The sequence below is a fragment of the Mus musculus genome, chromosome 16 (genome assembly GCF_000001635.26).
Source record: "Mus musculus strain C57BL/6J chromosome 16, GRCm38.p6 C57BL/6J".
NCBI lineage: Eukaryota > Metazoa > Chordata > Mammalia > Rodentia > Muridae > Mus > Mus musculus.
In genome coordinates this window covers 94392464-94410411 of record NC_000082.6, presented here as the reverse complement: position 1 = coordinate 94410411, position 17948 = coordinate 94392464, and the positions used below count along the sequence as shown (strand labels likewise).

At 39.6% G+C, this 17948-nt stretch overlaps 1 protein-coding gene across 37 annotated transcripts in view; it reads right to left on the bottom strand.

Moving 5' to 3' along the window:
• Ttc3 (tetratricopeptide repeat domain 3) overlaps window positions 1–17948 on the bottom strand; it is a 98598-nt gene that overhangs the window by 58811 nt on the left and 21839 nt on the right. For 13 of the 37 annotated variants that reach the window (XM_006522992.4, XM_006522988.3, XM_006522989.4 and 10 more), the window contains 4 exons: window positions 17238–17300; window positions 7044–7098; window positions 1696–1858; window positions 683–728 (listed from right to left, as the gene is read on the bottom strand). In XM_006522992.4, coding sequence (XP_006523055.1) covers window positions 683–728; window positions 1696–1858; window positions 7044–7098; window positions 17238–17300 — 327 coding nt within the window. Of the gene's footprint in view, window positions 1–682; window positions 729–1510; window positions 1666–1695; window positions 1859–7043; window positions 7099–17237; window positions 17301–17948 lie in introns of all 37 variants that reach the window. The other 24 variants (XM_006522997.4, XM_006523000.4, XM_006522999.4 and 21 more) reach the window with 6 other exon arrangements.

The window sequence follows — 17948 nt, the reverse complement described above, 5'->3', positions numbered from 1 at the left end:
TACTGTATCTTTACCTGTAAGCACACTCAAGTCTATCTGTAGCCTTTGAAAGACATTGGGAAGCTGAAGTCATGTGTCCAAGACAAAGAAGGACGCCAGGTACAAGCGTCATCTCAGCAACTCCTTGGCTAGGACTTGCATGGCCATACTGCTCCACATTCAAGCCAGGTAACTTCAAAATCTCATTGTACTCTTTCCCATAGGTGTACACTAGCAATACTTTTCTTCAGAAGTTCCAAGAAAATAGTAAAATAATGAACCAACTCCCAAGACAACTACTTTTATGACACCAATACAAATGCACACACACGCCTATAGTCAAACACACTAACACACAAATTCTCACAATACATGCACATGCACACACACATAAACTCTCATACATACTCTCACACACATACATTAAAACAAACACACTCACACACACACACACAAACACGTGCACACACCCCAAACATAACATAAAGCTTTTAAAAAAAGCTTCTCGTCCACCCTAATGAGACACGGCCACTATGGAATCAGAAGTAGGTAGAGCACCTGCCCGGCACACACAAGGCCCTAGGTCTGATTCCCAGATTCACTTAAAGCTGCTATTGGCTCATAAATTGACAAGCACATCGATCCTTAAATTCGTGAGGCAAAGCCTTTCCAAGTAGCAGCCACTGACCTGGTATTAACTCACCTGCTTTCATAAAAAGCTTTAATTGGATTCTTATTTGATGTCCGACCTACAAAAGCCAACCACACACACAGTGATCAATGGACTGGAAGCACAGACTTGAAAAAGGTTTTCAAATTTCTTTCAGCTGATAGTAGAAAGCATAACGTTTCAAAGCTGAGTGGTAAATCCCAGCACTTTTACAGTTCTAGATGCTTTTAGTTTCAGGGTGTCAACAAACTGCTACATGATCTCATCAGATATCCCATTACGTGTATCAACTTTAAGATGCCAGCTACACATAAACGAGAACCAGGCCGTACCTGTCTGCAAGGAGCTCACAATCTTAGAATCTCATGATGCTGGATGATAATAGTTGCTGGATAAATAGAACTTCTCAACTCAGCTATACAGACATTAAACACCCAAAGGGGGGAAAAAATAACAGAAGGAAGATCTACATGCTAGAAGTGGGGCATAAGGAACTCTAAGTACCAGAGAAAGAAAAATGAGGAAGGAAGAAAGAAAACGGGCAGAAAGAGTAACTATTAAATGAGAACTTCCAATTCCTGACTGTCACAGCCAAATTCTGAAATAGATAGATTAATAGATAGATAGGTAGATAAATAGATAGATGGATGGATGGATGATAGATGCTCAGCATGCTATATAATTAGTTGTAAAGTTGGTGCAAAAACATCAAGCAACACTTAAAGGCCTTTTCTTAGGAAATTAACAGAAAAAAAAATTATTTTTAAAAAGTTACCAGAAAGTGCAGGGAGGGGTATTTCTCTACAGAGCAAATAAAACTTTGACTACTGTGTTTCAAATTACCAAATCACTTTCAATTACCTAGTTGAACATAACACTATCATAGCTTCACACAGACAGGAACAGAACACTTGAGTGACTTGACCAATCAAAGCACAAGTACACACCACCCGAGGCCTGGTGCGGTCCTTATTAATCCACGAAATCCACTCTCGAGAGTCTTAAAGGGAATTCCACTGTAACCGAAAGAATCTTAGGTGAAATACCTTGTAGGTCTTCTATTTGTTTTTGTAACTTTACATGCTGCTGAATTAGATCCTTGATTCCCTCAGGGTCATTTTTACAGAGTTTTTGAGCTTTTATGTTTGCTTGCAGGGCCCAGTCATATTCCCCCAGCATACAAAGAGCATCACAATAACGATAATGACCCTGTTCCAAAAAGATAAATTTAATTTTTTTCTCAAAAAGTATGCTTAAAGCAGATAGATAAGGAAAACTATTTTGGTTGAAATGGATTAGTTTAGGCCTAGCAATAAAAAAAAAACCTAAAATATTAATATCCTAGAAAATAAAGTGGCTAACGAGCTAAGTAAAAAGTTATAAATAGGCAAGTAATTTTTAATAATTAACTAGAAACCATTTTTAAGAGACTTTTGAACCCCCAGAAAAGAGTCTAGCTTTTGCTAAGGTTTACTATTAAGGAACAAAATAATTATTTTATTAAATGAAGTATAGCAGTTATTGGTTATAAGTAAACAACTTAATTTTTTTTCAAAATATTTGAATGCAGTACATCTCTAAGTCATGACATTCCCTATACTTTGAAGTCAAAACATTCCTAGAAGGAGCCACCAGGATGCATGCCACTTTGCCACCACATCCCAGGACACAGAAACAAGCAAGGGCTTTGGCTGGGCCACCTCTGAGCAGGGCTCCTCCACTCGAGCTGCTTCTGCTTTATCTCTAAACACGGTTTCCACAGAAGAGAAGCCTGAGAGCCATTGCTTTTGTTTACTCTTCATTCCAATGTTAAGATTTCTAACTGTTACAAAACCAAAGATCCTTTCTGACTCCAAATATTAACTTTTTATTCTAGAAACCTAAGGTTCAACTACAGACCTGTCCAAGCTACTCACACACCAATCTCCCATTTTAGGCACAAATCTACTACAAGATGATTTAGCAGCAAACTGCACTAGAATCTACAGCACATCACAGGAGCAAAGCAAAGAAACTGATGCCATGACCCTTATTTAAAATTTATTTTGATGAGAACACTTGTTTTAGCAAGAATCCATGAGAGAACCTCAGTTGTATTAAGGGAAGTCAGTAGCATGTGTATGTGGCATGTGTGTATGCAGATCTTGTGCTATGTTCTAGGGACCTGTCTATGAGTTCTAAGAAGTTTTAGACAGAATGTCTAGTCTTAGATCAGAGATACTAATACATAGTATACCTTGCTAAACACTACTTGTCCCCAAGGGTGGATGCTCTGTTCTTGACATCTGAGATCCCTTGGCCATGCTACAAGGTCGGGATCCTACCTCTAGATGTTGATCAGCTACAGTGTTTAGATGGCTGCTGTAAGAGAGGACGCAGCTGGCACAAAACCAACAGACCCCCGATAATACTTTCCCTGATGGTTCCCCTCGGCCCCTCCTCGCCCCTGATTCTCACTTCTAGCCAGTCCTTTTCTGGAACTTCTAGAGTTCTAGAGAACTAGAGTCAGTTCAACTCGTAATGACTTACAAGAGTTTTCTCAGGTCTTTTAAAATTAAGGTTAAATTAGAAGCGTCTCTCAAAACCAACAGTTACAGTTCTGTTCTCCCTTTGACACTCTGCCTATCTATGGCATTAAGAAGGAATTCCCCACTGTTTGCCTATCTCTCCTTCCTTCAACTAGAGGCCATTATTCCTAACTTTTCTGTCATGGCAGAATCATCAATTCTAGTATTCTATCCTGACAATGCAGTTTCGGGAAAGCTGTGATTGATCTACAGGCAGGCAGGCACCTAAGCCATCAGGATTCTGAGGTCATCCCCCAGGTTAACTGCACAGATTAACTGAGGGCTCTTGCTCCCTGGACTACACTGTTGGTGTTAAGGCTCTTGCTGCATGGAATAACTGAGACACCTAGGCTCTAATTTATAGTTTCAGCTAAGAGAGAGTAACAGAGACAAAAAGATAAGAAAATGTGGCTTAGAAAGGCCCCCTGACTGTGGCAACAGAATAAAGTGATGGAAAATAGAAGAGGAGCATGCAAGCCTGAGCCTGCTCCAGCTTACTCAGAAAGCCTAAAACTCAGCACAGGGAACAGGAAGGAGCGGCAGCAGTCGGAGAGAAAAAGCTGCCTACAGAGAGAGGTTTTAACTCAGTGTTACCATAAATAAATAAATAAATAAATAAATAAATAAATAAATAAATAAAATGAAAGAAGGAAGCTTTAATACTCCTAAAATATAAGAGATCTTTAGTAAACTAACATCATGATCTGGGTTTTAGTACTAAGAATTCTATCTCTTACTTGTTTTACAAAATACTTATTAAATACTCGAGAAATGCAAGTTTCAGAGATTAACGAAATTCTATTTCAAGCAAGAAAGTGATCACTATGTAAAGAGCATGCACTGAGCACCCTCAACACAGCACCAGCTACTGCTGAATCCAGTCCTCAGCAATCTGTCTCTCTGGAACACTTACTGTGAGGGGTGTGCATGTGCACACATGTCCACACATGTCATAGTGCATATTTGGAAGCCAGAGGACAACTTTCAGGAGTTAGTCCTCTCTGTCGACAATAAAATCTCAAGGCATGAGGCCTATAGTGAAAGTGCCTTTACCTGATGGTCCATCTCACCTGCCCTAAAACCCCATTTAAATAAATAAATGAATAATTTTATGATTTAGAAAAATAGAGACTAACGCAATACACAGTGAGAACTATGTTTTAGTATGTTACATATGTTTCAGATTCTCCACAACCTTCTGGATAACTTGCTGCCTCTCTTCCCTTTCCCACTCAGAAGCAAAGACTATCAACAGCTTAAGTATCCTCTGGGCCTATGTTATGCTTGCTTTTATTGATTCATTTTGTTCTATACTGCTTTTTAGGAATTATTCATTTATATTATGTATATGAGTACACCATCGATGTCTTCAGACACACCAAGTGGGCACTGAACCCCATTGCAGATGGTTGTGAGCCACCATGTGGTCCTGAAAATTGAACTCAGGACTTATAACAGTCAGTGTTCTTAACCACTGAGTCATCTCTCCAGCCCCTTAATACTCTTTTTAAAATAGATATAGATAGATAGATAGATAGATAGATAGATAGATAGATAGATAGATAGATAGATTTTTTGATGAGTCAGTCACCTCATTTCTAACACAAATCTAATATTTGGGAATTTATCCATGAAGCCAACAACACTATTGTACACTTGCTTCTGTTACTAGAGTCAGCTGTGACTATGTGGGTCTGTGTACTTGAGGTTCTCTATTCTGGGGGTTTCATTTCTAATCTGTCTACTGCTCCCTATAGCTTTAGTTCTAGTATCAAGACAGTTTGGATTCTAGAGTAAATCAGACACCTTGCCTTAGAATGTTACTTAACTGGACACATGGTGTATTTTTTAAAATGCTACATGGTAAAAAGGGGAGAAAGGAAGAAGAAAAGAGAATAGGAGATACCTACAAGTCAGGATTGGTGTTTTAATGTAAACAGGAAGAGTAGACTAGGAGACAGAGTGAAGATGACCAGTAATAGAAAAGCTAGCCAATGCTGAGGGAAAGCATTCCAGATGAAAGGAAAACAACACAGTGAACTGGGTCCTGCTCATTTGAGGAAAGTGAGGAGGCTGAGGGACAACAGCGTAAACCAGAGACAGAACAGCTAAGAGTGTGGTGGGAGAGTGAATGTGCTCAAGACGGGAACACAGAGGAAAAAAACACAGAAATAACTCTGACCATGTAAAATTACCACATCCACCTACTGCTTTACCACTAGACTATTAGACAAGAAGAATGCTAAAGACAGTCTGTTGACAGAGATCAATCATCTCAGAGACTCAGGAGAAAGTGAGAAGAGGACAAGTTCAAGGCCTTGCCTGGACCACAAAATGAGTTCAAGGGTATCCAGGGCAACTTAGTGAAACTACTGTCTCAAAAAGGAAAGAGAAGGCGTTGAACGAGGGGAGAGCTCAGTGGTGGGGGTCTTTGATAACACATGAGCTTCGAGATCCAATGCCCATTACCTCAATCAATCAATCAATCTACCAATCAATATAAAAACCAAAAGGAAAAATAAAGAAAATGACTGCCTTTGTACATTACCCCAGGTGTAGCTGTGCAGAAGGGTTTCTAGGGTGGGTGTATATACAATCAAGTAACTGTTAGGGTACCTACACGAAAGATTAAGTGATCCTCTAAATCATCTGCATACAGAATCCAGTGCTATGGGGTGTGTACATCATACATCTTCCCACACTCCCACCAGAGATCCCTGTTACTACCCAAAGACCACAGCACTCAGGACCCTCAGTCTCTTCAATTTTTGCCAACCTAAACAACACCTCCCTTCAATCTTCAACATGATCACCTCCCCTTATCTGCTGGGGCTGTCTTCCACTCTGTTCCATTCAGTGTTTTTTTTTTCTTCCTTCTGTTTTTATCCCCTAAAACTTTACTACGAATTGAGAGTTCCTCATTTTCAAAAAGATTTGTTTACATTTAAATTTTTTTTATGTATGTATGTATGTATGTATGTATGTATGTATGTGTGTGAGAGAGAGAGAGAGAGAGAGAGAGAGAGAGTTTAAGGAGGGGTCATATTTGTTTGTGTGGGTGGCTGGGAGGCCAGAAGAGAGTACTGGATCCTCTAGAGCTGGAGTTAGAAGCAGTTGTGAGTCACCTGACATAGGAACAGAGAACTCACCTCTATTTTTTCTCATTTCTATTGGCCATTCAAGATTAGTTTTTTGTGAAAACTTACATTTTATTAGCCCACTCTCTTATCGGGTTTCTTACTCACTTTTAGGGTACTCTGCATTTTCAGTATATAAATCGCATCAGATCTATATAACAAATGATCTCACCCTAGCCTCTGAGTAAATTCATGTCTTGACATACACGAGTTTTCAGCTTGACCCAGTGCGCTGTGACAAAGTGAGCTTTCTCTGCTGTTGATTTTGTGCCCTGTGTTATTTAGAAAGCCTTGAGGCTGGGGGTGAAAGGTCATGCTTATATACTATGATGGCTGTGCCTTGAAGTACAATTATCACTTGGGAAGAGCTTTGAATACTTTCTAACAGTGAGGGGAGTAAGGCTCTCCTGTGTTCTCCTATTTTTCTTGTCTTCTTCTCTTCCTCCCCCACCCCCTCCTCAGCCACTTACTGGTTAGCCTATTAACCGAGGTGTCTAACTAGCTCTGATGCTCTTTACCTCTCACAGCAAGTCTTGGAACTGACTATAAACTCTTGAACCCATTTCCTGTCCTTGAGTTCTCTGAAATGTCACCCAGCATTTTTACATACAAATAAATGATCCCACACACTGATTCTCACACAACAGTAATGTTCAAGGGCTTGCTCATTGTAGAATAAAAGAAGCTTACCTTTGGCCAGGTGTTCTTCAAAACAATGGCCCTCTTTCCATCGCTAAGTGCATTTCTAAAAAGAAAAGCAAGAAATAAAATATTTAAGAATTTCATGATTTTACTTTAAAAGTACTATATATCATATATCTACTCGTATGCTGTGAATTTTACATGAATATAGATAGCCTAGTAAAAAAATTAAGCCATATGGCAAAAGTCCACTATAGCAAAGTTAGAAAATACAGAGAAGTAAAACGAAGGGGAGTAGTTACCCGAACCCCATTACAACGACTCAGGAATTACATTTAGTGATTTTAGAAAGTTCTTTATATAGCTTTCCAGTATCTACATTCGACTTATTATCCATATGCTTTTATACACTATGCTTGTCTTTTTTTTAAAAAGATTTATTTATTTATTATATGTAAGTACACTGTAGCTGTCTTCAGACGTACCAGATGAGGGCGTCAGATCTCATTATGGATGGTTGTGAGCCACCATGTGGTTGCTGGGATTTGAACTCAGGACCTTTGGAAGAGCAGTCGGGTGCTCTTACCTGCTAAGCCATCTCACCAGCCCCTATGTTTGTCTTTTAACAAAACTGATTCTCAACAATGTAACTCTCCAGCCTTTCACACAACAGACTGGTTCAGCTATACTGAACAGAGCACAAACTCCAGAACAGAGATTTTCCATCTTATCTTCACTGCCATTTCATCACTGTAATTTTACTGTTATGAATTGTAATGTAAATATATGTTTTCTGACAGTCCGTAAAAACACCAATCAACCACCCCAAGGGGTCACGACCCACGGATTGGGAACCACTGCTCCAGAATGAGTCTCCAGTAGTCTAACTAGACTGCAGCTCCTCCTGGTGCCTGAAGGATGTCCCTGGCTCTGGGCCCACTTTCTCATCTGTAGCAAGCTGCTCAGTGGAGGTACATACTACACTAGAAAGTGTTACACTGTCAGGCACTAGAGGGTCCACACCTCAGTTTGTGGCCTGGCATGTATCTGTAGTAACATCTCTAACAACCTGTTTCACAAGTCCTCACCACACGCACACAGAAACCTAACACCACCCAGAAATGTTCAAATGCCTGAAGCTCTAGCTCAGACATCCTACTCTTTCCTGTGAGCTCACACACTCCCTCTCACTGGCTTCAATATTTTATCTTCTCAACGATCTTTGTCTGTTTTTTGTTCTTCTAGTTTAAATGTCTTGTGTAAACTTACTGGTCCATCATCTCAAAGTTGCATACATCAATGTATTTGTACTTTAAAAAAATTTTTTTAAAGAAAATGAGGTAACTTATGCCATCAGACATTACCACCTACTAAAGGTATATACCAAACTATTAGAGAAGAAAAACCAAAATAACAAAATCTCCTAAAGACAATTAGGATGGAAGAACAGGCAGGAGAGTCTACACCAACCAATCTATAACAAGAGAGATAACCTAGTGCATGGGGCAAACAGAATAAAATAAGTGGTGCTGATCCACTTACACACTCACACAAGTGCCAGACACTGCCTCAGGCTCACCAGCAAAGCCAAGCCCGGGAGCCTATAAATCTAAGCAGCAAAGCTAATCTTAGGGAGGGAGGGAGGGAGGGAGGGAGGGGCAGGCAGGCAGGCAGGCAGGCAGGCAGGCTAACCTTTAAAAGCAACACAGAACACTCTGGTAGCCTTAAAGCAGATAAAGATTATGAACACAAAACAAGTGCTCACCGTAAGAAGAACTTATAAACTGCATTAAAGTTAATTGTGTGCGTGTGATTCTATGTTGTAGAAAGGAGGTCAAGTGTAGAGGTCAGAGGACAACTTAGAGGGCTGTTTTCTCCTACCACCCAGATCTTTCAGCTTAGTGTCAAGAGCCTCTACTCATTGGACCATTTCATTATCCCTAAAATGAACAGCTTTTGATGACATGAAAACAAAGAACAAGTACTGAAGGGGAAAGCCACTCAAGAGTATGAAGATACTCGTAAAACTTATGTCTCCATAACTCACATCCAAAGTACAAAGGTGTCAGACATTCCGCTCAGGGGCAAAGGAATAGAGGACATCCAAATAAACAATAAGGATATGAGAAAATAGTCAAGTATCCTTAACCAACTTACAAAAATGCTAGACTAACACTAGGCTTATTCCATTCCATACCCAACGGGTCTAAAATGAAACTAAGTGTCAGTAAGGACATGACTGAAACCCTCACACTCTGCAGTAGACTGAAATGATATGTCACAGGAAACTTATGGACTGAAGCAAAACACAAGTATGCCCTCTGTCCTTGATTGTACACTCAACGAGAATTTGATACCACTAAGAGTCAAATACTAGAAACTCAGCAAAATGTTCCTCCATGATACAATGAATAAAACACGGTATACTCATGCAGTAGGTGAATGCAAGTTCATGCAACAACATAAGCCCTGGGAGCAGTTTTGAGAGCCACACACATTTGCATGGAATAAAAAAAAAATAAAACAATCCAATGGAACTCCAGGCAGACTGGTCTGGGGAGACAGGTGGGCAGTGACTGGAAGAGCAAGCGGGGGGGGGGGGGGGGGGGGGGCGGGCGGGGAGAGGTTGTTTGGCTGCTGCTGTAATTTGGATGTTGTTTTTCAAGTTGTCCACTTTGGAGAATCCAGTCTATTCCCTTGTTATACACATATTTCCCAGGATGTGTATATACTACTTTTGAAAAGATCACAAGAAAACACCTGGCTTTTTCTTCTGTTGGAGAATGTAACCATTGGCCTGACAGCAGAGTCATAGGAGTAACCCTGCCACCATGGAGGTGAGGTGGCAGCTTTCTGATCAAGTCATTTAGGTTGAAAACTGAGGCCTTAGATGCAGTGCAGAGCCACTGTACACCTCCTTCTGGAGCCTGAGGATCCTGTTTCTTCACCATTTAAACCAGTTCTATCTGTTAGCTAGACCTAAGACAGCCTTGTGCATTAAATCTCTTGCCTAGGCACTTTTAGAAGTTGTCTTCAAGTTCCTTACAGTTCTCAGCTCACAGCAGCCATCTTCTGCTCTGAGCCTTCCACTGACAGCTCCTCTGGTTACTGAATGGTCTATATTTCTAAATCCAAACTGTCTCACACATCTTGGCAGCTAGACACTCGTGTCCTCTCACTTCTTTCTATAAAATATTTTCTTTCTGGACACCTGTAAATAGTTTTCAGGCCAGGTGTCACCTTTCCCTGATTGATATTCAAGGTTCAACTTGGCTCCTTTCTCTTACCTTGTGCTCTCTCACTAAAAGACAGCAAGGCTGTTTCAATCTTGCCTGAACAGTAATATTAATTCCCAGGGAAGCTTCAAAAAGTCCATTCTGCAAGCTCTACCCTCTATCAGTTAAGCCAGAATGTCTGGGATTCAAAGTTCAAATGATTCTTCAGTTGAGGGTGAAACTTACTTTCCTAAGCAATATTAAATGCATCTCCAACTTCAATCTTCTTGGACATCTATCCCAAACATGTCATTTACTTTTTTACATAGAGAAACTCAGATTCTACCTCCTATAAATTTATTCCTCTTCCAATGACTCCCACTGCTAATAAGCAGGCCCAAAAATCTAAGACTCTAGTAAGAACACATACCAGTCTCCATAGTCATATCTCAGCACTAAACCATGAGCCATTCTGTCAACGTCACCTCTAAATATCCTGACTCCTCCCACTGTCCTATGCCTACTCTAGCTACCTTCCTCCAGCCTGGTATCCTCACAGCCTCAGCCTTTGTGCAGGTCATCCAAAGCAATTTTCTGTGTCCAGCATGAGCTTTTAAGGGTACTAATCATGCATAACACTCAACTCTTGGAATTTTTGGCATCTTACCACCCCTCTCAATGGCCAACAGCCATAACATAACCTGCAAAGTCTAGACCCTAACCTCCCCTCTGTAATTCAGGTCATGTGGCACAACAGCAGTTTCTTGAATACAACATGCCACTTCTAATTTCAGGCTTAACACTGCTGTCTCACTGGCTAGAACACAGGGGCTATGTCTGTCTTTGCTCACTTCTGTCACCAACCATAACTAGAACCCTGGTGTCAGCTGTTGAGTCGGGCTGAATGGTAGTACTGAGGTACCATAACAGTGTACCAGTGGTTCTAACAACACATACTATAAATAACCCACCTGGTGATGTGTGAGTGTAAGTTACACTAGATTTCCCAGCACACGGCCAGATCTTATAACTGCAACATGTAAGCAGAGCAGGCACAACCCTGCTCATCCAGCCACTGCAGACAAGAGTGGGATGGACACTGTGCACACAAGTCTATGACAATAAAAGACCTGCAGTGTCAACTACTAACCACTGAGAACTGTGTTCTAGCCCATGTGTTCCAACTTATTATAGTTATCATGAAAGCATGTTTATTTGCCCAGACAATCTCCAATCTAACACTTTACATATAATTTGTTTTGTTTTGTTTTTATTTCTTATTCTGGGACCTTAAACACACAGAGAACATCAGATTACCTTTTCTTCCAGACTTAAAATTCACAGGCCCTTGCTGGCTGGTTCTGCCTGTGACTGTAGATTAATCAGTAATGAACCATTTAGCAATCAGATTCAAGGCTCCAGTCCCAGTGTCTGCATTAATGATGCAGGTGGTACTTGGTCACTGGTAGCCTACATTCTGCACCATCTCCTAACAGACTCTGGACAGGGCACGGAAGACTATTTGCTGACATTCTCAAACTACAACATGTATGTATATGTGGAATATACAAGAACTCTGCTAGCTATCAAGGATTTCCCTCCCAACCCCCGGTATTATCAAGTAATTACTTTCAAGGTCCAACTAGACTAAGAAAGAAACAACTATTCCCCAAGTAGCTTAATATTACTATTAGAATATGAACAAACTTCATTCAGCTATTGTCAAATATACCGTGACTAACAACCATCAACAGAAGCAAGAAGTTTTAAATCAAAGAACCTAGATTTAAAACTTTTCATGCTCCTTCATCTAACAAAAGAAGTTTATCATGAATTTATCCTTCAGATACATTAGTACCTGAATACTGAATAAAATTAAACCAAGTCATTAAAAACCTGTATTTAATTACCTTAACTGAAAATAATCTATATCCCTAATTATAAGTAATCTTCAGACCAATTCAAGTGGCCTATTCAAACCATATGTTGATAAAATTTGATGGATCATTTGAGTATACAGCCAATAAAATGTTGCCCACGAACAAAAACAAGATCTTGATACACATGGATATGCAACTCTTAGAACTTGCATATAAAAAAAGCAAATTGTACAACAGCATGTGTAGTGCAGTATGCTTTCTGCTCATTGGTTTTAAAGGGTGTGTCTCACTGAATCTCAAATTGCCTATATTCTGATTCATAAAATGGCAATCCACTTGGTTCAACATGAGCACAACTATAGACATTAGGTATATTGTAAACATACAGGACCTGAAGAGAATAGGCAATAAAGACCACACAAGAGATGTCAGTGGATCCTTTCAGTTCAAAATTTTATCATGTACACTTCTTTGTTCTTTTAAAAAGGGGTGTATGGGATTGGAGAGAGAACTCAGTGGTTAAGCATTCATGCTGCTTTTGCAAAGGACCTGGGTTCAGTTCCCAGAACCCACAAGGCAGCTCACAAGTGTCTGTAACTCCAATTCCTGGAGATCTGATCCCCACTTTTGGACTCCATGGGCACACTGTGCAAGTGGTACAGTAATGCAGTAAAACACTCATACATAAAAGATAAAATGACATCTTTTTAAAAGGGAGAACACCCGTTACCCTACCCTCCCCCAAAAAACCCACAGAGACTGGCAATTATCTTCTCTTCAAGAGCAAATTCAGTGCTTCTAAATAACACAGCATGCTCTTAAGAAAAAACCAAGAGAAATAATCCAAACAGTACATACTAAACCTGTGAACTTACAGAAATGTTCTCTCTCTCTCTCTCTCTCTCTCTCTCTCTCTCTCTCTCTCTCTCTCTCTGTGTGTGTGTGTGTGTGTCACACTCACTCACAGGAGGAAGTCATAGTAAAGAACATTGCAAGATAGGTAAATAAATATTAGAAGGCTAAAGATTTCTCAGAGCAATTTAGAGTACTTGGGGATACATGTCCCCTTCATTATAACACCCAGAAGAATTCTAATTTCTCAAATGAGTTCTACAAAAGTGAATTAGAGTGGGCAAATTTACTCAGTACATTAAATAAGTTGTTATAAGCACCTAAATTAGACATGTCTTAATTCCTTTTCCTGTATATGAAACTGAAATTTTCTGGTTACTTCAATTACAACTGTCATTCTACAAATGGCCTATGGTTATAACTGTGTTGAAAGTATGCTTTTAGAAAGCCATGACCAAGAAGAATCTCATCCAAGCCAGGAGTCCTGGGGTCCACAAAACACATGCTCAGACTCAAGGGTTCCGTGGGAGATGAAGCGGCAGCAACACGATGCCCAGCTCTCTACCTCACAAGCACAACATCCAGCCCGAGAGGGCACACGCTGGCCTCGCCCACGTCCTCTCAAAGGTTTCTGGTGAGTCTGTTTGTTTTAGATTATAACCACCACAGAGCACTTCAGGATGAAGCCAGATGTTTCCCAGACCATACTTCTCAATCTTTGGCTTTCTTCCTTGCATCACTAACCATAATATCATGGTTCCTCTATTTTCAGGATCATTTCTCATTTTAGAGGTTTTTTTCCTTTCTGTATGTGTTTTAAATTATACTTTTTTTGCTTTTTATCAAATATTTCAAGTACACATAATTCAGAGAACATAATATTAACATGTAGGACACTCATGTACCAACTTATCAAGAAATCAACATTTTGCCATATTTACTATGGCTCTTTTTTGCAGATTTGTTATAGTTGACGTCCACTGTGTATCACCTCTCCTTTCTCCTCCTTCTCTCCCCAGAGATAGCCACTCATTTTGCTTAACATGTCCATACATTTCAAGAACACTTGAAATTCATACATCATGATAACATGAATATGCACATTGTTTTGTGTGTCTTTTAACAGTATATAAATGCTATCACACTGTACAAACCATTCTGCAACTTGCTTGACACTCAACATTGCACTCGTTTTAAGTGCTGTTTCAAACATCTTTGTATGAATATACAACAGTTCATTTATCCATCCCCTCCTGATGGACGTTTGTCGGTGCACATCTTTATCTTACAAACAGTCAGTGCTACAATGAAGGCTTGTACATGTCTTCTTGAGTACATGTCTGACAGTTGGAAGGGATGACCCTAGATGTCAACTGCAGAGAATGCACATCTTCTCCTTGTCAGACTGCTCTCCAGTGACTGTACCAATTTATCTTTCTCCAGCCGAGTATGAAAGCTTCCTTTGTTCCACATCCTCTCAAATACTTGGTATTACGAAGCTTTTAAGTTTTTGCCAATCTGATGGGTATGAAAGAGAAGCTCGTAGTTTTTAATCTGCATGTTATGTAAGGATCAGCAGGTCCTCATAAATGTGTGACTATTCAGATCATTTGTCTTAAAATGTTTCCAACGTTCACATTCCCGTGTGTCACCTCTACTGTCACCTTTCCAAGGTGACTAACAATAGAGGCCACATCCAGGTCCACTGGGTTTGAATCTTGGCTGCATCACACCCGCCTAAGCACACCGGGACACTGCTAGGCCTTACTGTACCTTGGTTTTCTCATCTGAAAGAGATAGCTACAATACCTCCCAAGGTTGTAAAGGTTCTTAGGAATAAATATGCATAAAGTACTCAGGACAGAGCCTGTCATGAGTCAATGTATGCATTTTTACCTTTTTAGAGCATAATCTTGCTGAAGTTATTTTTATAATGGAATGTTTTCACTTTCTAGTATTTTAGAATTAAAATATTTCAACATCACTTTTGCATTTTAGCATTCATTTAAGCCTTTAATCATTTTCCATTTCAGTTCTTTTGTAGTTTGACACCTGCTTTTATAACAGCAAATAGGAAGTCTGCCTTGTGACCGACTGGGGATGACAGTGTCTCCCAGGCTCAGTAGGTAGATACTCTATCTCCTGCTGTCCCTGAAGCTGCTTGGCCAGATTCCCATGACAGGTCTAGCTGGCATCCATGTGATGTGACAATTTCACAACGTCTCAACCTTGGTTAATCAGCTTTAAAAGGTTCTTCTCAGAGCAAGAGTCCTCCCGTATCCAGGCACATGTCAATCACTGGCAGCATGTTCCTATGTCATATCATTTAGTCATTTCATCACAGGTAAATACCTGGAAACTTCATTCCTGCATTACTGAGCAAAATCACATAAGCAGTGTGTGAAAAGGTAGGAGGCAACAGCAAAAGCAGCGTAGCATAGTACTGCATGCTAAAGGAGTGTCAGAAACATGCTGGTGACTGCCTGCTAACAACCAGGAGCTCTCCAGCACACTAACCTGCCCGTTATCAGATGTATTCAACTACAAGCTGGAACACGATTGAGGTACATGGATAGGTGGGCTGCTCTATGCTGGCTTTCACCTCACGCTATCTGGAGGCTGTGTTTCTACTGCCACCTCTTGTTGTAGCAGGGGTTTAGGAAAATCCTCCTTATGTGCCTATCTTTCAAATACTCATAAAAGTAGAATCAGTGGTTTATCTCTCAGCTTTCAGAGCTGGAAAATAGATGACCCTCTGCCTGCCAAGACTTCAGTTTTCACAAAAGGCTAGTCAAGTCATAAACCTATTTATCTGATCTTGAAAGCACACAAATTCACCTTCAAACAGTACAGATTATCTGTTAATTCTGGACCTAGCCAGAAACAATAACCTAGACATTTGTAGCTCATTTCTTGTCAGAACCAGTTGAGAACAGTGGTATTGATGGAAGACTGTGTCAAGCCCATCCATTCCTCTAGTCTAGATAGCCTCGGATTATCCAGGGCTTAAGCCATCTAACAGCTGCATAACGTTAATACAGCGGTATTCTCCAAGGTGGTTGGATTACTGGTGATATTTATTTTCTTCTTTTTAAACTCTTGTATTTTCCAAATTTTCTACCATGAGAATGTATTCTGTTTACAATAAAAGAGAAACACAATAAATGTTACTTTTTAAAAGCTACACACTTGGAAGATACTACACCTTTCCCCACTCCCACCCTCCCACGTCCCCAGTTAAAAGTGTTTTCACTAAGGAACAGCGTCTGAGCTCGAATGACTTCACAAAGGAACCTATGGTGAGACCCCAAAGTGCATGCTTCAGGGTTTTCCTCTCCTTTCTGGGATTTTTCTCTATGACTTAATTAACATTATTACTGACCCAAGTGAGAAATGTCTAAGTTAATCATGAGGAACCACCTTCAACCAAGCGGTCACTATAAATGTTCTTTATGAATAATGAGAATTTTCAAGTTTTCCTTCTTTGTTTTAGGCAACAGAAAATCAAGGCAAAAATGAGCTTTAACTAGTATCTACACAAGAGCTTGGGCCAGACAGCCTTGTTCTGGGGGTCCCAGGTTCTAACTTGGTTTCCTAGCTTGATGTGTTCTGAGTATTTCTCTCACCAAGGACGTAGTTTTGGACCCATTCTCTTACATTAAGGCATAATCGAATACAACAATCTATAGTTTAATATTAACACAATTTATATACTCAAGTTTTTTAAATGAAGGGCAATAAAATCACAGTATTTTTTTCCCGTCTTTCTCAACTCATATATAAAAGCAAAGTTCAAATTCCACATAAGGAGCTAAGTTATTATTTTATTTCATTAATACCATTAATTTTTTATGCACTCTTTCATTTATGAAGATATTTACCTAATTTTATAGAACAAGACAAAATAAACAGCAAAAGTACACTATGCAGGTTAGGTAGAGGAAAAGGACGGAATATATTATAGATGTTACAATGTTGGTATCATCAGCGTGATCTGTTTAAATCTCATTATCACCACTCACTAGCTGTAGGAACTGTTCCAAGAGTAAAACGTGGAAAGTAACATAACATGCCTATTAAGGGTGCTGAGACTTAAATAACGTGTCGAGTGTTTAAAATAACGTATGACAGACATATGCTCACATCCTGCTGCAGTCATAAATAAAACCTTTTTTACCCATTTACCTACTTCAAATAATTATTCAGGGTTTTTCTTGCATAACTGCAAGACAGATAAATGTTCCCTAAAGTAATATTAGGCATAAAGTTCAGTAATTAGTAATTAACCAACTTACCTAAACTGCCCCATACGAAGAAAACAGAGAGCTCGGTTACCATAAAGAAGATGGTTTTCAGGTCTTAAAAAGAAGTAACATTTAGTCAGAAAAACACATTATATCTGAAACAACCAAAATCATATTGAAAACATTTTTTTTTAATTTTTAAAACTTTACAACTATGTGGCAGAGCAGAATAAAGGATTTAGAGTCTTACTGACTGAAATTAAGGTTTTTGACATTCTCAGTACATTGTTCAAAAGGTAATTACTAATGTATCTAGTTCATAGTACTACTGTGAAAACTATTATTAAAAAGCTAGTCAACTACAAAGTACAAGACAAGAGTACTTATGTAAGTCAAGCTGGGTACTTTGACAAAGACAAAAGAAACTCAGAAATACAAACAGTAGTAACACGTAGATTTTTTTCAAATTTTATTAATTTTCATTATCCGATTCTGGGTAGTCAAAACCTATTCCTTCCTTAATAGAGTGGGGAGTGGTATACTTTAGGTATGATATCCAACTGGATTCCCTCAATCCCTGTGAAGAAGAAGGTAGGAAAGGGGGCAGTCTCCAGAGCACCCTGCTCAGACGAGTAGTCTAAACAGAGCAAGGCACACCCGTAAGGCAGCAGAAAGAGGATGGAGCATCTGAGTGAGGTGTGGACAGAGTACGCACACCCAGCCTCTCAGCAACTGCAAACAACTTCCCTTAAAAGTTCCCCA